We start from the raw sequence: 19512 nt of genomic DNA, 5'->3' as shown, positions 1-19512 counted from the left end.
GGTCATATTGTGTATGTTTAACCATTTGAGGAATTTCCAGTTTGTTTTCCAAAGTAGCTGTATCATTTTACAATCCCAGCAGCAATTTGTGAGGGTTCCCATTTCTTCACATGCTTGCCAACACTTGCTAATGTCTGTCTTTTTTATTATAGTAGTCATAGTGAGTGTGAAGTAGTATCTCATTGTGGTTTTGATTTGCATTACCTTAACAGGTTAATGATGTTGAGCATCTTTACATGTCTTCATTGGTCATTTGCATATCTTTTTTGAGACGAGTCTACAGATCTTTTGTCCATTTAAAAATTTAACTTGTCTTTTTATTATTGAATTGTGAGACTTCTTTATATATTCTGGTACTTATTTCTTACCAGATCCATGATTTGCAAATCTTTTCCTTGATTATTTTGCCTTGTCTTTTCACTTTCTTGATGGTATCTTTTAAAGCACAAAAGTTTTTAATTTTAATGAAGTCCAGTTCATGTATTTTTTTCTTTTGTTGCTTGTGCTTTTGATGGCATAATTAAGAAGGATTTTCCTAACCCAGTAACATGAAGATTTACCCTATTTGGTTTTTAGTTTTTTTATTTGAGCATTATAGGTTTAGCATTTACATTCACATCTGTGATCCCTTTGGGTTAGGTTTGTACCTGATGTAAAGTAGTGGTCAACTTCATGCTTTGCTTATATTGTATAGGTACGGGTTTTCCCGGCACATTTGTTTAAAAAAACTATTCTCGTTGAATTGTTTTGACACTGTTGTTGAAAACCATTTGACAAGAAAAAAGAAAATAATTTCACCACAAATATAAGATTTATTTTTGGGTTCTCAGTTCTATTCCATTGAGCTATATCAGTGATTTTCAATTGATGTGCTGTAAGATTTTTTAGAACATGCAATTCTTGACTATTTAGTCGGGCATTGACCTCTTTTCCCTTAGATTGTCAAATAAAAAAAATAACAGCTAACACAACAATTGCTGTTTAGTATTTATTTTTTGGTGGGCTATAGAATTTTAGTAATTAGTTTATGAGTGCCATGAGATGAAAAAGGTTGAAAATCACTGCTCTATGTCTCTGTCCTTTTGCCAATAAGTACCACACAGTCTTCATTACAGTAGCTTTGTGTTGTAGGTTTTGAATTTGGTGGTATGAGTTTTGCTTTCTTCTTTTTCGAAATTGTTTTGGCTATTCTGGGTCCCTTGTATTGCTATGATCTTTTAAATAAGATTTTGAATCAAGTGGTAAAGTAATTTATACAGTGATACAATTTTAAAATGTTGTGAAAAAGTGTTACAAACTAATCCTCTTTAAATTTATATTTGCTATTAAAAACCATCATATTCCAATCTTTTTTCATAACATTTTCTTTCCTTTTTTGTCCATTTTTCTCTATTACCTTAATGGTTCAACTGCAAAGTTCCAATTTGATATCACTACCTATCTTTTTTAATTGGAATCTCTTTGATATGTTTATTTTATGAAATAAAGCAAACAAATTAGTGTGTCCAGCAGATTACATGGAATGTTTTTTATTCTTTAATTAAATATCATCATTGTGTTTTGGAATATTCAGAAATTATTAAAAGTCTTCTTCCAGATAAAGAGACTTCTAGATATTTTAATCATGACATAATAATATGTAGCATTGTACAAATCTCCTTTTCATGATTTTAGTAGTAAAGTTTTTCATTTCAATTAACTCATAGCTTTTTCCTTTAGGCTATTGCATTACCTCCTATAGCCAGATGGCCGTACCAGAATGGTTTTACATTTCACACCTGGCTTAGAATGGATCCTGTAAATAACATCAATGTGGATAAGGATAAACCGTATTTGTACTGGTATGTATTTTTGTCCCTTTGTGTTGTTATCCTACTTTGAAAATGAGAAGACTGTTTAGAGATAAATGAAAACCTATTCTCTGCAGTTTCAGAACCAGCAAGGGTCTTGGTTATTCTGCTCACTTTGTCGGGGGCTGTTTGATTATAACCTCAATAAAGTCAAAAGGAAAAGGCTTTCAACACTGTGTGAAATTTGATTTCAAGCCACAAAAGGTATGTGATCTTACTGAGTCATAGTTATTTAACAAGCTTTGCTAGCCTTCAAAATGCTTTGTGTTATTATTATTGACATAATGTGGTAAATCACAGGTTTGTTCATATTGTTTCAGAAAATGAAGTATAAATCATAGGAAATTGTTAATCTCTCTAATTTGGATAATAAAAAGAATTGATATTTAGTTATTTATAGAGTTTAAAGATAATATAAGGTGAAAATATCAATGGCAATTATTTTAGTATTATTACTTGTAGTAGTAATATGTGTTTTCTACTTTCAAACTTATAGATTAATGAATGGGTTATCAACTAAAAGTGTGTTTTTATATACACACATATATACATACACTTAGGTGTGTATATAGAAGATAAAACAAATATGACAAAATGTTGACAGTTGTGGAATATAGGTGGTGAGAAGAAGGTGTTTGTACTAAATTTTGTACTTTTGGGGGGTTAACTTGAAAATTTTCATAATACAAGATTGAAAAATAATTTCATGATTAAGTTCTTACCTATTGAGAGCTCCCTTAAATAAATATTGTTTCAGGGGTTGATCATTGAATTTAGTGAAGTTAGTCATTTAATTTTTTAATTTATTTTATTTTTTGTATTTTTCTGAAGCTGGAAACGGGGAGAGACAGTCAGACAGACTCCCGCATGCGCCCGACCGGGATCCACCCGGCACACCCACCAGGGGCGACGCTCTGCCCACCAGGGGCGATGCTCTGCCCCTCCGGGGCGTCACTCTGTTGCGACCAGAGCCACTCTAGTGCCTGGGGCAGAGGCCAAGGAGCCATCCCCGGCGCCCGGGTCATCTTTGCTCCAATGGAGCCTTGCTGCGGGAGGGGAAGAGAGAGACAGAGAGGAAGGAGAGGGGGAGGGGTGGAGAAGCAGATGGGTACTTCTCCTGTGTGCCCTGGTCGGGAATTGAACCCCGGGACTTCTGCATGCCAGGCCGACGCTCTACCACTGAGCCAACCGGCCAGGGCTAGTCATTTAATTTTAATTGTAATTCGTCATTTAATTTTTACTTACTATCATCAATATGATTGAATTATTGGAAAGATCATTATTTCTCTCTCTCTTTCCCTCTTTAAAACTGCCCTTGTTTATTCAGTGGTATATGGTAACCATAGTGCACATTTATAACCGATGGAAGAACAGTGAGCTTCGGTGTTATGTGAATGGTGAGCTAGCTTCCTATGGCGAGATAACATGGTTTGTCAACACCAGTGATGTAAGTAGTCTGAAAATGTTAAAATGAAAAAAATTATTTTAAAAGCATGAACTTTTAAAATAAGATATATTTTACATTGAATATAAATTTTGGGATACCACAATAGTTGTTTTTATAATCATAATTCGTTTAGCATGTTAATATGTTAATAGCATATTAACAGTGTTAATGTGTCACAAGAGATATTACTCAGTCCTTGTTATAAACTTATTCTGGATAGGGTAGAGAAGAATTTATAGGTAACAGTGGATATATCTTTAAAGTATTTGTCATTGGTCCATTTATCAAATTAAACTTGTGAGGTCTACTACAGGGTTCTTATAATTTTATGAATGAGTTAGATGATATATGCTTACGCATTTTCCCTATAATTTGTAGCTGTTATAGATAACTATTATGTTACAGTGTTTTCAGTATTCAAAAAGAGATCCATTGGTTAGAATTAAATTTAAATATTCTTTTCCTCCTTTGATTACATTTTAATAGAAAGCTTGAAAAATGCACAGCAGGAAAATGAATAAAAACTATCACCCATTCACCATTAACTCCTTCTTTTATGTATATCCTATGTTGTATCTTAAGAGCTCAGGTTGTTGTAACAGATTAGGTTTCAATATCAGCTCTTTGAGTATCTGTCACTAAATGACTATATGACCTTACTTAATCTATTAGATCTAAGGTTTCTCCACTAAAAAATGAGTATAAAATAGTACCTATACCATACGGTTAATGTGTTAATTAAATGAGATACAGTTCACAAATCCACCAGTGGACTGCTCTGTTCTCATTATTGTGTTGTTTTTTTAACCTGTTTAACCTTTATTGAGTGCTTCTTGTATTACAGGCATTGTAATATACTTTTATTTTCTAAAAGCCCCAACCTTGCAACATAAGTACTATTATGATCTCCATTTTGCAGATGAGACTGGAGCACAGAGAGGTTAAGTAACTTACCAAGATCAGCAGCATCTTAGACAGTGATCTGACCTAAGTGGTTTGTCTTTAGAACCCAAGTGATAACTTTTCTATATTTTCTAATGTCAGTACATATTTTTCAACATTCTTTACAATGGTTCTAGGTATATAATGATCCTTTCCCCTTTGTTGCACACATGGGTTTTTAAAATGCGGTCTTTCCAACCTGGATGTTGTTAAAATAATTTTTTTAATGTTAGAAGGAAAACGTATACCTGCTTTTCTAGATTTATACATTGATTTTGAGAGATTGCATCTATTCCCATGACTTCACACATCATCTGTATCTTGATGTCTGCAGAAATCTGTCTTTACAATTTAATATTAAGGATATGTATAAAATCATATCCCATATATAAATCACCCCTCCCTTCAGTGAAAGCCTTGAGATTTTCTTGTCTTAGAACACTAATGTGGTACAAACTTTGTATTTTGTTTTGTAAAAATCACAATTTTTTAGTGCAAAAAAGGAAAATATTTTCAGTTTTAACTTCTCACCCAACCTACAGGATCCTGTTGGCAGTTGCTTCTCCATCCCCATCAGGTCACAGAAAAGGCAGATTCACTATGTCCTGTACTTATAATTCTCCTCTTTGCTCCAAAGCCTGCTTTTCTGTCTGGTTAAGGGGTTGCCCAATTATGAACCTTCAGAGTCCATAATGAAGTCTCTGACTCTGTTTCCTATATTTACTTTGTCATCAAGTTTTGCTTTTTGTACTTTGGAAAACGTGTCTTATCTCCCTTTCTGTGATGTCTTTTCTGATCACTACAACAGATGGGAATGAATGAAGTGTAATGGCTACATGAGTTATTTAAATCTCTTTAGATTATAGTTTAGAATAGACAATATATTTATACCAATATAGATTATACCAATATAGGTTATTTCTGGAGAAGATAATTTTTTCTTTCTTTTTTTCTTTCTAATCTTCCGCTTTCTTTCACAGACCTTTGACAAATGTTTCCTGGGCTCGTCAGAAACAGCAGATGCGAATAGAGTATTCTGTGGTCAGATGACTGCAGTTTACCTTTTCAGTGAAGCTCTTAATGCAGCTCAGATTTTCGCTATTTATCAGTTGGGCCTGGGATACAAGGTACTTCACTTGCTGTTCACTGCTTAACCAGTGTTAGCTGAGCTCGATTTAAAAGTGGGCTATGCATGGGGCAGCTTACCTTGGGTTAAAGACTATACCACAGGGAAGTCACAGTAGTCCAAAGGATACTCTTAATTTTTTGAGGGAATACAGTGTACTTGCTACATGTGTGGCACTAGCTCAGGTTTCAACTTCAGTTCATGCGGTATTTCTTTGATGATGTTATATCTTTGCTCAGAGAAGCTTTCAGTAGTTGCTGTGATAAAAAAAACAAGTACCATGTGAAAAATCTGTGAAACAGGAAGGATGAGGTCCGAAATCTGATTCCAAGTTTGAGGAATTGTGGAGTGACCAAGATGCATGTGCATCCCAACAATAAATCATTTAATGAAGGAAACTTTTTTTCAACTTATACATTAATTTTTTCAAATGGGTGGCTACTAAATTATTAAGATATAAAATTGTTTCGATCAACTACTTAATATACAGAAATGTTTAATATTTATTTTGGTCTAGAGCACTGTAATGCTGGTGGCCAAGGCCAGGCAGGTCCACATTGGATTTGGGCAGGTGGTAGAGAAACTGTGGAGCCGGAAAGCTTTGGGCCATTCCTTTAAATAAAATCTCACAACAGTGGATGAACAAAAAGGAAGGGGAAAACTGCTTCTCAGGCAAACAAATGGGAAAAACAGCCCCTCGAGTAACAGGCGGGCAGGCAAAATACTCAATCCGCCATCTGTAATCCACACTGAACATAAGCACCCATAACTTTATATAGACTAGACACATGTGGGAGTCCCACGTGCTCATACACTGATCAAGCAAAGTGCTTGCAGCCAGTAAACCGGAAACCAGCGAGCAAGCCTAACACAGCTGTTTTCCCAGTAAGCTCCATAAAAAATTACTGAGATGCTAAGCATGTTATAAACCAAGTATATTTGGGAAATTTTAGGTTAAGTAGCTGTTGGTATAGTTTGATTTTTAGGGAGCCATTTAATGTCTGTTATGTTCCTTTGAAAACAAAATCAACTTTGAGTTGATTTACATATATAATGCTCACATAAATTAGGGGATATTTTATCGCTCCATGTTTATTTTGAAATATCCCCTAATTTTTGTGAGCAGCATATAATTACAGTTAATAAAATATGCTATGTACAATTACCATATGATTGAGCAGTCTTCTGTGACTATATCCAAAATAATTGAAAGTGGGATCTGAAAGAGATATTTGTGCCAGCTGTGTTTGTCGCAGCATTATTTATAATAGCCAAGAAGTTGAAGCAACCTGATTGCCCCTGGACATATGAAGAAAGAAAATGTGTTATATATGCACAATGGAATGCTATTCAGCTTTCTCAAAGGACAAAATTCTGTCACATTCAGTAACATGGGTGAATCTTAAGGACATTATGCCAGTTACAAAAAGAAAAATACTTCATGATTCCATTTAAACAAGTTACATAAAGTAGTCAAATTCATAGAATCAGAAAGTATAATAGAAGGGTGGTTGCCCGGAAATGGGGGGAGGTAGAAATGAGATGTTCAGTCCGTGTTGAATTTTAGTTGGCAAGATGTACAAGTTCTAGAGATTTGTTGTACAATGTGCATACAGTTAACACAACTGTACATTTGAAATATTTAAAATTTAAATTTTTTGTGCTTTTACCACAATCTTTAAAGAAACAAGGAGGACAAAATAAAGTAAAAAATGAGAAAATATGGCAGTGGTTTTCAACTGGTGGTTAACTCTTTTGTGGACCAGTGGTTGAAAGTTTTACATTTTTTTAAATGCAAGATTTTAAAGTCAGCTTGACTTGTTTTTCATTATATTTTAAACATGAATTCAGTCCATTTGCGAAGTAAATTAAATGTGCAGGGTTCGTTGCACAGTGTTAGGAAAATGATCAGGGGTATGTCTCCTTAAATTTTTATATTGGTGCTGATTTGAATATAGATTTTCTGTTCTATCTTAACTCTTCTACTTTTTATTCATAGGGTACCTTTAAATTCAGAGCAGAAAGTGACCTGTTCCTTGCTGAGCATCACAAACTTTTATTGTATGACGGCAAACTCTCTAGTGCCATTGCGTTCACATACAATCCACGTGCTACGGATGCCCAGCTTTGCCTCGAGTCCTCCCCTAAGGACAACCCTTCAATTTTTGTCCATTCACCACATGCACTCATGCTCCAGGTACTAGCTAGACTCTTTGAAGATTTTTAATAGTACATTTTGATGTATTGATAATATTTAGTAGCTTCTATTAAATACATATAATATTTTATTGTTCTTCCTGTTATGCTTTCGTTTCCTTTTTCTTTTTTTATTAAGAAAAAAGGCAGAGAGACAGACTCCCGCATTTGCCCTGACTGGGATCCACCGGGCAAGCCCACTACAGGGTAATGCTTTGCCCATCTGAGGCTGCTGCTACATTGGTCAGCAACCAAGCTAATTTAGTGTCTGAGTTGAGGCCATAGAGCCATCCTCAGCACCCTGGGCCACCTCGCTCAAACCATTCAAGCCATGGCTGAGGGAGAGGAAGAGAGAGAGAGAGAGAGAGAGAGAGAGAAAGGGGGGGGGGGGAGAAACATGGTCACTTTTCCTGTGTGCCCTGACCGGGAATTGACCCTGGGACTTCCACATACTAGCATGTTATGCTTTATTTTTAATTGCTTTGTTAAATAAATCGTTGGAATCTTTACGGTGTCTTCTATTTTATAAGGATGTGAAGGCCGTTTTAACACATTCCATCCAAAGTGCTCTGCATTCCATTGGAGGAGTACAAGTGCTGTTTCCACTCTTTGCACAGTTGGATTATAGGCAGTACTTATCTGAGGAGGTTGACTTGACTATATGGTGAGTGTCTGTGTTTTATTTTTCTTTAATTTGATGGGACTTAGTTTCATCATCTTTGAGCTGCATAATAATTTTTCTGCCTTTTAAATTTGTTACAGAGTTACAAGAGAGAATATAATTTAAAGAAATTTGTGAACCGTAAATGTTACAAATTCATATTAATAATAATTATATTAATTTAAATTCTTTATCAATAGGAAATAAGCTCTAAAATAGTTATTTTTAAATAAAGTAGAAATAGTGGTAATAGATTTATCAGAAATACATTATTGTCTAATATGTTAATTAAAAGCATTTAAAATTATTATTTGGCAGTGATTTGTTATGGGAATTTTGCCTTTCATATTAATTACATGTAATTGAAATTTAAAAATTTTGATGATTTTATATAATAGCTGACTTAATATTTTCCATTTGATTGTATATGTGGCAATTCTCCTGTGTTGTAGTGTTCAGTCTCAAAGTCAGAGACTTATGAATTCTAGGACAAGCTATAAAACTTTGGAGAGGATGTCTAAATGAATTTTTCATGGCTCTGTAGTCTAGTGAAACTATAGTAAAATAATTACAGTTAATTATTTGAGTAATCTAAAGGAGTTTTCCATTTTTCCTTTTTGAAAATCTCTAATTTCTGCTTTTATCTATAACTTGAGGCTTACAACCAATTTAATATACTTAATGATGTAATAATTTTTCTCAGGTTATTTTTAGAGAACAAAATGACTTATTTTTTAAAGGAATGAAGTATCAAGTCTAGTATTTACTGATTTGTGCATGTTTGTCATATTGTTTCAAGATAATTCACTTTTTAACATGTTTGTTATAAGGTATAAGAAATAAATATTTGAGTAAATCTTAATCTTACATTAAACTTCTAGTCATGGAATAATGTTGAAGCATTTTTAGTAGAACTTCAATTTCCTTGAAATAGAGGACTTTTATTAAGATAAATGAAAAACTTTATCCAACTTTTAAATTTTGTTAATAACATATGCTTTTTAAAAACCATAGTCTTTTTTCTTATTCCAGTTCAACTTTGCTGGCATTTATCATGGAGTTGTTGAAGAATTCAATTGCCATGCAGGAGCAGATGCTTGCCTGCAAGGGCTTTTTGGTAATAGGATATAGTCTTGAAAAGGTAAAGTATGAAATGCTATTTCCATGTTTGATTTTTAATTTGTAGACCATGGACTTGGTCTCCTAAGTGGCTGATAAATTCTGTCTGCAAGTGTCTCCTTGGATATGTAAAATTACCTAAACTAAAATAACCTTTTCTTGTTTCTTGTCCTCATTGCTTTATTAGAGAAAAGTGGTTAAGTCTTATGGCACCTTGAACTTTGAGCATAGTTTGTGGGCCAGCATTTTTCTGGTATTGACAACCTTTCATCTGCTTACATTGTCTTTCCTTGCAGTCTTCCAAATCCCATGTCAGCAGAGCAGTGCTTGAACTTTGCCTTGCATTTTCAAAATATCTGAGTAACCTGCCGAATGGGATGCCCCTCCTCAAGCAATTGTGTGATCACATTCTTCTTAACCCAGGTATATGGATTCATACACCAGCCAAGGTAACATATATATTGATTTTGATTTAGGGTCTTTATTTTTGTACTTGAGTATAATTGAGGATTTTAAAAAATCCTTTTGTTTGCTATTGTGTGAGATTTCAATGGATTGCATTTTTTGACTAAGCATATATATATGGGAGAGGAACAAGAAGTATCAACTCATAGTTGTTTCACTTTAGTGGTTCATTGATTGCTTGTTGTATGTGCTTTGACTCGTCAAGCACAGGATTTCAAATCGGTGACCTCGGCATTCCAGGTTGACACTCTATCCCCTGCGCTACCATAGGCAGGCTAAAATAAAATTATATTCCAGAGAGGCTTTGATTACTAAATATGAGCCAAAGTTGGACAGTTCCAATATAAATGTAATGTCTTTATAACTGTAGTTCTGTTCTATTGCAAACGTACATATATATGTGTGTATGTGTATATTTTTATTCTTTAACTCATTTCCTCTTATTTATATACTTATCCTTTCTGTCAACAGGGTGAATTCCTGAGTTTCTTTTTTTTTCTTGTGTGTGTGTGAGAGAGAGGCAGAGAGAGAGGGGGGCAGGAAGGGAGAGAGATGAGAAGCATCTACTTGTAGTTTTGTGTCACCTTAGTTCATCGATTGCTTCTTATATGTGCCTTCGCCCAGTGCAGGGGAGGGGCAGCTCAAGCCATTGGCCATGGGATCATTTCCATGATCCCATGCTCAAGCCACACTCAAGCTGGTGACCTTAGGGTTTTGAACCTGGGACCTCAATGTCCCCGGTCGACACGCTACCTACTGCGCCTCCACTGGTCAGTCCTGAGTTTAATTCTTAAAAAACAGCTGAAATGTCACCCTTTGTTGAAGGCTTCCATAATATACTGGTCTCATTTAATCATTTTCATTTCACATTAATTGAAATTATTAAATACAATTATACACAATTTGTTTAGTACTATACAGTAAACCAATTACTTCTAAGTGAACGTAAGTGAATTTGTGATAAAGTATATAAACAAAACCTTTTTAAAATCCTTTTATAAATGCTGTATTAAATTATCTTAAAAATATTAATAGTGGTAATGGTAAGCAGAACTTGAAACAGGAATTTTTATTAAATTGCATAATTGCATCTCTCTTACCTGCAGTTTTTGTTAGAAGTTGTATTATTTCAAACCCTTTAATTTCCTCTCTGCCCCCTCCCTGTCTCCTTTTTGGTCCACTTGCAGTGTTTATCGTTGTTTAGAATAGCACATAGTTATTCTAGTTGTCAGAAAAAGAATGTCTGCAGACTTTTTGCTTTTCTAGAATCATAGTATCTTATTTTCAGCTGGTCTTTTCAAATGGTAAAGAGAAAAACAGCTGGTGACTCTGATTGCCATTTGGGAATAATCAAAGAAGACAGCTGGAGGTTGTAGCTTTTTATCTGCGGGTTCAAATTTGACCTCTTTCTCTTCTGTGACCCTCAGTCTTATATCTTTTCAAGGATTGTTTCAAGTTACTTTTAAATCTTTTACTAGATAATTCTTTGTTTTACTAAACAGCATTATTTGCAAGGTTTGGGGTCTCTTTTGATGTGATCAAAAAGCTTCTTATTAATACTTAGTTGTAGGGAGATGTTTTTAAAATTTTATTATATCATTAAGTTCCTAGTGTTATTACACTCATTTTCTAACCAAGTGTTTTATAGGGTTAAATAATAAAATGGCCTCATGTCCAAGGAAGGTGACATAAATGTTCAGATACAAATGATCAGTAGTAGTTTGGTCCTTGGCCACAGGGAGTGTATATATGCCCTACTTTTAAAGTTGTTTAATTTGTAAGGTATATCCACTAGCAGTTCAATGATAAATTTTTGATTTTAACATTAGAGTAGAGCAAAAATGGTTCTTACATTGTTCTAAGTACTAGAGTACTGTATAGTTGTTGGTGAATTTTAGAGCCATAATTTCACTGAAGTTTAGTGTTCAGATGAAATATGCATGGTGGGGCACCACTTATATTCTTGTTCTTACATATTAAGAGCTTATATTTTGAAGTTAGTAAGTTCTGTATGTTTACTTAGACTTTTTATTTAGATATAAGTGGAATCCTTTCCTAATTGGAGGACAGGGACAATAAACATGTTTACAGACTGTAATGTTAAAATTATGATCTTTGTGGTAATGAGCAATTATAACATAATTCTATTTTTCTAATAAATATTTCTTAAGGTAGACTTTTTTTTTTTTTTTAAAGGTGAGAGGAAGGAGGTAGTGAGGCAGACTCCTGCATGCTCCCTGACCAGGATCCACCTGGCTACCCCTGTCTGGGGCTGATGCTTGAGTACTGAGTTATTTTTAGCACCTGAGGCTGATGTGCTCCAATGGAGCTATTCTTAGTGCCCAGCAGCATGCTTGAACCAGTTGAGCCACTGGCTGCATGAGGGGAAGTGGGAGAGAAAGGGAAAGGAGAAGCAGATCGTTCCTTCTCCTGTGTGCCTTGACTGGAATGAACCCGGAGGTCCATATGGCAGGCCAATGCTTTATCCACTGAGTCACCAGCCAAGGCCTTAAGTTAGGCTTTACATGTTTCTGTATGGGTTTGTTTTGACTCATTTCATCTTTTTTTGAGCTACCCCTACTTTTTTTTTAAATTATTCTAGCTTCTAATTTTCTCCAAAACAAAGACCATTTCTAGATTTTTGAAACTACTATGCATGGAATAAATAGTAATTTTATTATAAAGAAATTATACATGTTCATGAATAATTTCTGATTTCTAAATAAGAATCAGTGTTTTCATAGAATACTAGTGCTTCAAAAATTTTATATTTTGGGGGTGTTTACTTTATAATGCTACTGTAAAGGAAGAATTTACCTGGTTTCATTTTATAAGGAGTGTGTATGTATCAGTGGATATGTATTGTTTATTAACATGGAAGTTATTATCAAGCTCAGCGTTTACTTTTTGGAACAAATAGAGTGTAAGTAAAGCAGCCTGAGGGGGTATTACTGGAAATAGGTAAAATGCTGATCTGTTCCTTTGATGTAAGCTCTTCGTTTTGATTCTCTAGGTCCAGTTGACACTCTATACTTATCTGTCCACTGAATTCATTGGTACTGTCAACATATATAATGCCATCCGGAGAGTTGGAACAGTGCTTCTCATCATGCATGCACTGAAATACTATTACTGGGCAGTGAATCCTCAGGATCGAAGTGGTATCACCCCAAAAGGATTAGGTATATCATCTTTGTCAATATATTATGTTACAGTTATATAGATGGCAAATTAGGACCTTCCTTCCTTCTTTCTTCCTCCCTCGCTCCCTCCTTCCCTCCCTTCCTCCTTTCCTCCCTTCTTCCCTTTTTCCCTCCCCTCCCTCCCTCCCTTCCTCCCTCCTTCCCTTCTTCCCTCTCTCCTTCCCTTCTTCCCTCTCTCCTTCCCTTCTTCCCTCTCCCCTCCCCTTCTTCCCTCTCCCCTCCCCTTCTTCCCTCTCCCCTCCCCTTTCCTCCCCTCCCCTTCTCCCCTCCCCTCCCCTCCCCTCCCCTTCTCCCCTCCCCTCCCCTCCCCTTCTCCCCTCCCCTCCCCTCCCCTTCTCCCCTCCCCTCCCCTTCTCCCCTCCCCTCCCCTTCTCCCCTCCCCTCCCCTCCCCTCCCCTCCCTTCCCCTCCCCTCCCCTCCCCTCCTTTCCCTTCCTTTCCCTTCTCCTCCCCTCTCCTCACCTCCACTCCCCTCCCCTCCTTCCTATACTGTTTCAATATTCTGGAAGTTTTTCTAAATTTCATCATGACAAAAAATTTTTTAATCATTTGATTATATTGATAGTTTGTCCTAAATCATGGTTGCCAAAGGTTAATAACTTACTACTATTATAAAAGAATGCTGCTTTTGCTGGCATGAATTGTTTGGGAATAACTATGATTGGAATGATTCTTTTAAGTCACTGTAAATGAGAAGAAAGGCTACATTAGTGATTGGTATTGATACTGATGCCAATTGTCATATGAGATAATTGAAAACTGTTTTTTTTGGGAAATGGAGATTTCTTGTGGAAGTAGGGAATATCTGCTTTTAATAAGTAGTGTAATGAAATCATGACATTTCAGTAATTATTTTCCTGTATAATCAGGAGTTCATAGAATGGGTCAAAATAAAAATTTTGTCTGTTTGTGGTTCTTTTGATTGTAAGTATTGCAAAACCTGCTTCAAACTGGCTTGCAACATAAAGTGGAGTTAATCAGCTTATAGAAACTGTCACTTTCAGTAAAACCTGGTGCAGGGGTTCAGAATATGGCCCTTGGGTCCAGTCTTCCAAGATCAGCTCTTCTCTGTTGGCTCTTTTCAGGCATTCTCTCCCTTTGTAGTACCCAGCAGCCACTTCAGCTGCACATCCTCACAACTTTAAATCCAGCACAAGAGCACCTGCCTGTATCGAGCATTTCCAGCAAGTCTCTTTTAGTGTCTTTGTTGCTCATGGGCTCTGGTTGGGTTTTGTGCCCATCTGTGTGGCTGGTATTCATCAGAGCACGCAGACACTGAGGCCCTTCCCACCTCTGAAATACATGATCCGAGAGTGAGGGTGGGTTCAGTCCCTTGGTAAAAATTGTGGGCTCTGGCTTGAAACCGGGAAGTAGATGCTGGAGAGTCAAATAACGCATTCTGATTGTACTCAAAGGCTTCGGCTGTTCAGTGATTTACAAAGATGAGGTTTCATATTTGTACAGTACTTTTTTTTATCCCTTTCAAAATAAACTCAATTTATTCTCAGAAGATGCTGTCTATAATTTGGAAAGCTGTGAGGACATAACAGGAGTAATATGATCTCTTTGAACTGGCAAGGCTGTGGTGGATCTAGAACAAGGTCATAATTTCCTGATGGCCATTTTACGATGCCATGGATGTATCATATACTGTCTTGGGCATTGGTATTATATTCTGGCCTTGAAGTTATAACTGATTGGTGACCTTGGGAAAGCCTCAGACTCCAAGTGAGAGAGCTGGACAAACGTTATGATTCTGTTATAACCCTGTAACCTATTCTTTGTCTAGGAATTGTCATGTGGAAGAAATTTTAAATAATTTTCTTCCTCTTTTAATTGATCTGTTCAAGGTCATGGTGGTCCTATGCTTTGGTGGTCTAGAAACTAGTTGTAAATAATGATTAGTGGGAAAAAATAGCAGAAAACAGGTACTCACTTAGGATCTTAGAACAATGGGTGTTTGGTTTCAAAAGCTTTCTGGGAATTATATGTTTGAGACATGAAAATTGACTTTAATGTGAGCCATGTGTGACCAAGGACTTGCGCAAGAAGAAGAGATGTCAGAGGTAGTCAACATAATGTTTCACTTCTTCGTGAATGATACTATGTTGTTGTGTTTTTGAGATTTTTATATTAGCTACAGCAATGGTAGCAGTAGAGAAAAAGTTATTTTTCCTAGTAAATTTACATATGTTTGAGTTTTCCTTTGCTTTCTTTTATTATAAACTTACATTGTCTTAGTATCATTCTGAGAATCTTTTAAAACAAAACAAAAGTGTTTATTACTATTAAATACAAATTTGTTACCTCAGTTTTATGTTTTGAAATTCCTTTGACATTATTTAAAAACAAACCTCTTCATGCTAATTTCAGCATAACCCAATTTATGCATTTGGTGCATTATATATACAGTTGCGTAAGAGATTGAATGCTTATCTCTCTAGCGGCATAAAACTCTTCAGGAGGCTGACTTTTATGTTTCTTACAGATAATTGGAAAAACTATTGGAAATGTGAATTTTATACTTACCTTTGTGGTCTTTGAAATACTAAGTTGTATATATATATTATTATTTTTTCTTTAAAGATGGACCACGACCTAATCAAAAAGAAATACTTTCTCTAAGAGCATTTTTATTGATGTTCATTAAGCAATTAGTAATGAGGGTGAGTTCATCTTTCTTATCCTATACCATGTATGTATGTGTATTACAACTTGTAATTTCAGATAAAATACGATCTTGTATTTGCTCTGTTACTAGGGTTAGACACTGGAAAATACTTTGAAAGGTATGCATTTTCATGTTTGTTTTTTGTTCATCTTTCTTAGGCATATAGGATATACATTATTGCCAAATTGAGGGTTGATAATTATAATATATGTTATAGGAATTTCTGTAGGAGTTCAAGTGTATTCATTCTTTCAGCAAACATTTACTATTGCTCTTCTATCCCTGGCACTGCTTAATGCAGTAGTCAAAAACTGCTCAAGAAGGTTTTAATTTTAGGGAGTTCCTTATACTTGACATTCAGATTTTGAAGAATGATTTTCCTGTTATAAATATACGAGGTAGTCATGTCAGCCTTTAGAAATGGTTATATTTTTGCCTCATTTCATTCTACTATAGAGTATAAATTTATTATTATTTTTAAGGAAGGTGTGTTAGTTTTAAGATAAAAATATATAAATGTATATTTGTCAATATTTCATTATTTTTCTATATCATTATATTTCTTATTCTTTACAATTTAGGACTTGATTACCTGTTACATAATATTATGGTAACTTGATTTGACTTTCAGTATATATTGCAAACTCAGATACATTATTTTCTTCTTTTTTTTTTTTAATTCAGTGTGAGGAGGGGATGCAGAGACAGACTTCCACATGCACACTTGGCAAGCCCACTAGGGGGCAATGTTCTGCCCATCTGTGTTGTTGCTCTGTTGCTCAGCAACTGAGGTCTTCTTAGCACCTGAGGCGGTGGTCATGAAGCCATCATCAGTGCCTAGGGCCAACTCACTCCAGTCAAGCCATCACTGCAGAAGGGGAAGAGAGACAGATAAATAGATAAATAGATAGAGAGAGAAGTGAGGTGGGGGAGGAGTGGAGAAGCAGATGAGTGCTTCTGTGTGCCCTGACCAGGAATCAAACCTGGGACATCCACATGCCAGGCTGATGCTCTACCACTGAGTCAACTGACCAGGGCTCCTGTGATTTTCATTTATTAAAAAATTTATCTCTTAAATTGACTGTTTTTTCTGTTTTAGTTTGTTTTTGTTAACTAATATTTTATTGTTCTTTTTTGAGATTGCAGCTTTGTTTTAGACTAATAATTGATAGACTAAGTTGAAAATTTTCTATATTGTGTTCATTCAAAAGTCCAGTGGTTTTACCAGTGAAATTACTACTTCATTTTTAGTGTCTAACATTTTAACTTGATAACTTTAGAAACTATTCATTTTATTCTCCAAATTTTATAGAAAACAATACATAGAAAATCTGGCCCTGCCTGGTTGGCTCAGTAGTAGAGCATAAGCCTCATATGTGGAAATCCAGAGTTTGATTTCTAGCCAGGGCACATAGGAGAAGCGCCCATCTGCTTCTCCACCCATCCCTCCCCCCTCTACTCTCTGGCAAGCCATGGATTGAATGGTTCGAGCAGATTGGCCCTGGGTGCTTAGGATGGCTCCATGGCCTCACTTTAGGCACTGAAAAGGGCTTGGTTGCCGAGCAGTGGAGCAGCAGCCCCAGATGGGCAGAGCATCACCCCCTAGTGGGCCTGCTGGGTGGGTCCCAGCCAGGGTACACACGAGAGTCTGTCTCTCTGCTACCCTGCCTTTCACTTGATTAAAAAAAAAAAAAAGGTCTTCTGAATTTAGAGAAGTGATGGGCATGGGTATGACTCTCTTATTTATCATTAATTACTATTTTTGCTTACTTCAGGATTCTATTTTTTTTTTTTTTTTTTGGTATTTTTCTGAAGCTGGAAACAGGGGAGAAGGTCAGACAGACTCCCGCATGCGCCCGACCGGGATCCACCCGGCACGCCCACCAGGGGGACGCTCTGCCCACCAGGGGGCGATGCTCTGCCCCTCCGGGGCGTCGCTCTGCTGCGACCAGAGCCACTCTAGCGCCTGGGGCAGAGGCCAATGAGCCATCCCCAGCGCCCGGGCCATATTTGCTCCAATGGAGCCTTGGCTGCGGGAGGGGAAGAGAGAGACAGAGAGGAAGGAGAGGGGGAGGGGTGGAGAAGCAGATGGGCGCTTCTCCTGTGTGCCCTGGCCGGGAATCAAACCTGGGACTTCTGCACGCCAGGCCTACGCTCTACCACTGAGCCAACCGGCCAGGGCCAGGATTCTATATTTTTACTAGAGGTGTTATATAAGGTGCTGAAAACAGGATAGGAATGTCAGACCTCTTTCGACTTCTGCCGTCTTGAATACTGCATGTCTTTAGTGTGTGTCTCAGTTTTTAAATTTAGATTGTTATTTTTTTTATATTTATAATAGCTGACCACGTGACAAGTCTCTGTGTATAATTCCCATTAAAATTTTTTAATATGCAAGTTTAAAATTTTTGTCTTATGCTTTTAAAGGATTCTGGAGTAAAGGAAGATGAACTACAGGCCATTCTTAATTACCTACTCACTATGCATGAGGTAACATTTTATATTTTGGGATTTTTATTTCCTGCAATTGTATTCCAGGCTTTTTTTTTTTTAAGTAAAAAAGTCAAATCTTTTATTTATGTTATACCTAAATGGGGAGTAAATGTATCTTGGAACTAAATCTTAGCAACTTTCATATATCATAAATGTCCTTTATTACCACAAGAGGACAAAGACAAGTATCTTGAAAGGCTTAAAAGTGTTAGAATTTAGGTTTGATTGAACTAATTATAAAGTATATCAAAGAGTATTTTTAGTGTATTTCTAGGACCTGATATAACAAATGGAAATACTGGTAAGAAAATGAGTAAAAGTGATTGGATTCTTATTGATTTTGCATGTTCAAATACTGTGAAGTTAAACAACACATTTGTTATGGGATTTAAAATTATGTGATTGATAGAAGGTTGATATGTCTGAGTTTTTTTCTTTATTATTTTAGCCCTAGGAAAATATAATATGTGCCAGATGTAGTCTTAACTAAATAATCTCATTTAAAATGTTTTAAATAAGTAGATTTTGGAAATTGGAATTTCATATAAGAACACATTTTAAATAATTACCTTATGTTATAATTCATATTTTATTAGTTAATAAGTATCTGTTACAGTATGAGATAGTACCTTCTTTAATTATTAATAAATGAGAGAGATTTTTTGGACCCATCTCTGTTAATTGTGGTAGAAAAATATATTACGTTTCTTGATAGAATTTGGTTCAGACATTGATGATTGTGATTTCTTTTTACTATTGAGTTAGGGTAGTCTGGTATATTTTTATATTTTCCTGATTCATTCTAACAGTTGAAGATTTTCAGTTGCACTTCCTAGTGGGTGGCCAAGTTGAGCCGAATGATATGCATACATACTGAAATATTCAGCAAAGATTTATGAAGGATATTCTTGAAATTAAAAAAAAATTTAGAATTCATATATGCTCTTATGCTATTCTGTAATGTTAGCAAGTTATATGACATATAGTAGTACGTTGACTCAATAAACATTCATTGTTATCTATATCTTTAATACTGAAAATAGATAATATATGAGAACCATTTAGTCACCTTTTCCCAAAAAGTTGTCTTTGAACCAGATTCTTGAGAGGTGTTCAGTGAACAAAGTGGTTCGGGTTAATTTTAGGAAATGGTACGTAAGATGTTTCTCCCACCACTACTGCTGAATTCACAATGTCTATTAGATATTCAAGGCTCTAATATGTCTTATTATAATAAAAGAGAACAATATAGTTCCCCTTCCTCCCAGTTTCTTGATGTATAGATCTTCCTTTAAAAAATCCTTTCAAGTCAGATATCCAGTACTTATATGTTTTAGGAA

At 35.7% G+C, this 19512-nt stretch overlaps 1 protein-coding gene across 6 annotated transcripts in view; it reads left to right on the top strand.

The window, feature by feature from the left end:
• LRBA (LPS responsive beige-like anchor protein) overlaps positions 1-19512 on the top strand; it is a 629646-nt gene that overhangs the window by 82838 nt on the left and 527296 nt on the right. For all 6 annotated transcript variants that reach the window (XM_066386366.1, XM_066386375.1, XM_066386349.1 and 3 more), the window contains exons 6-16: positions 1720-1841; positions 1928-2054; positions 3178-3297; positions 5220-5366; positions 7365-7562; positions 8092-8225; positions 9255-9363; positions 9638-9790; positions 12820-12988; positions 15595-15674; positions 18107-18169. In XM_066386366.1, coding sequence (XP_066242463.1) covers positions 1720-1841; positions 1928-2054; positions 3178-3297; positions 5220-5366; positions 7365-7562; positions 8092-8225; positions 9255-9363; positions 9638-9790; positions 12820-12988; positions 15595-15674; positions 18107-18169 — 1422 coding nt within the window. The remainder of the gene's footprint in view (positions 1-1719; positions 1842-1927; positions 2055-3177; positions 3298-5219; positions 5367-7364; positions 7563-8091; positions 8226-9254; positions 9364-9637; positions 9791-12819; positions 12989-15594; positions 15675-18106; positions 18170-19512) is intronic.

This window comes from Saccopteryx leptura, chromosome 1, assembly GCF_036850995.1.
Source record: "Saccopteryx leptura isolate mSacLep1 chromosome 1, mSacLep1_pri_phased_curated, whole genome shotgun sequence".
Classification (NCBI taxonomy): Eukaryota; Metazoa; Chordata; class Mammalia; order Chiroptera; family Emballonuridae; genus Saccopteryx; species Saccopteryx leptura.
Note: the sequence above shows the minus strand (reverse complement) of the source record. Positions and strands in the feature narration are given on the sequence as shown.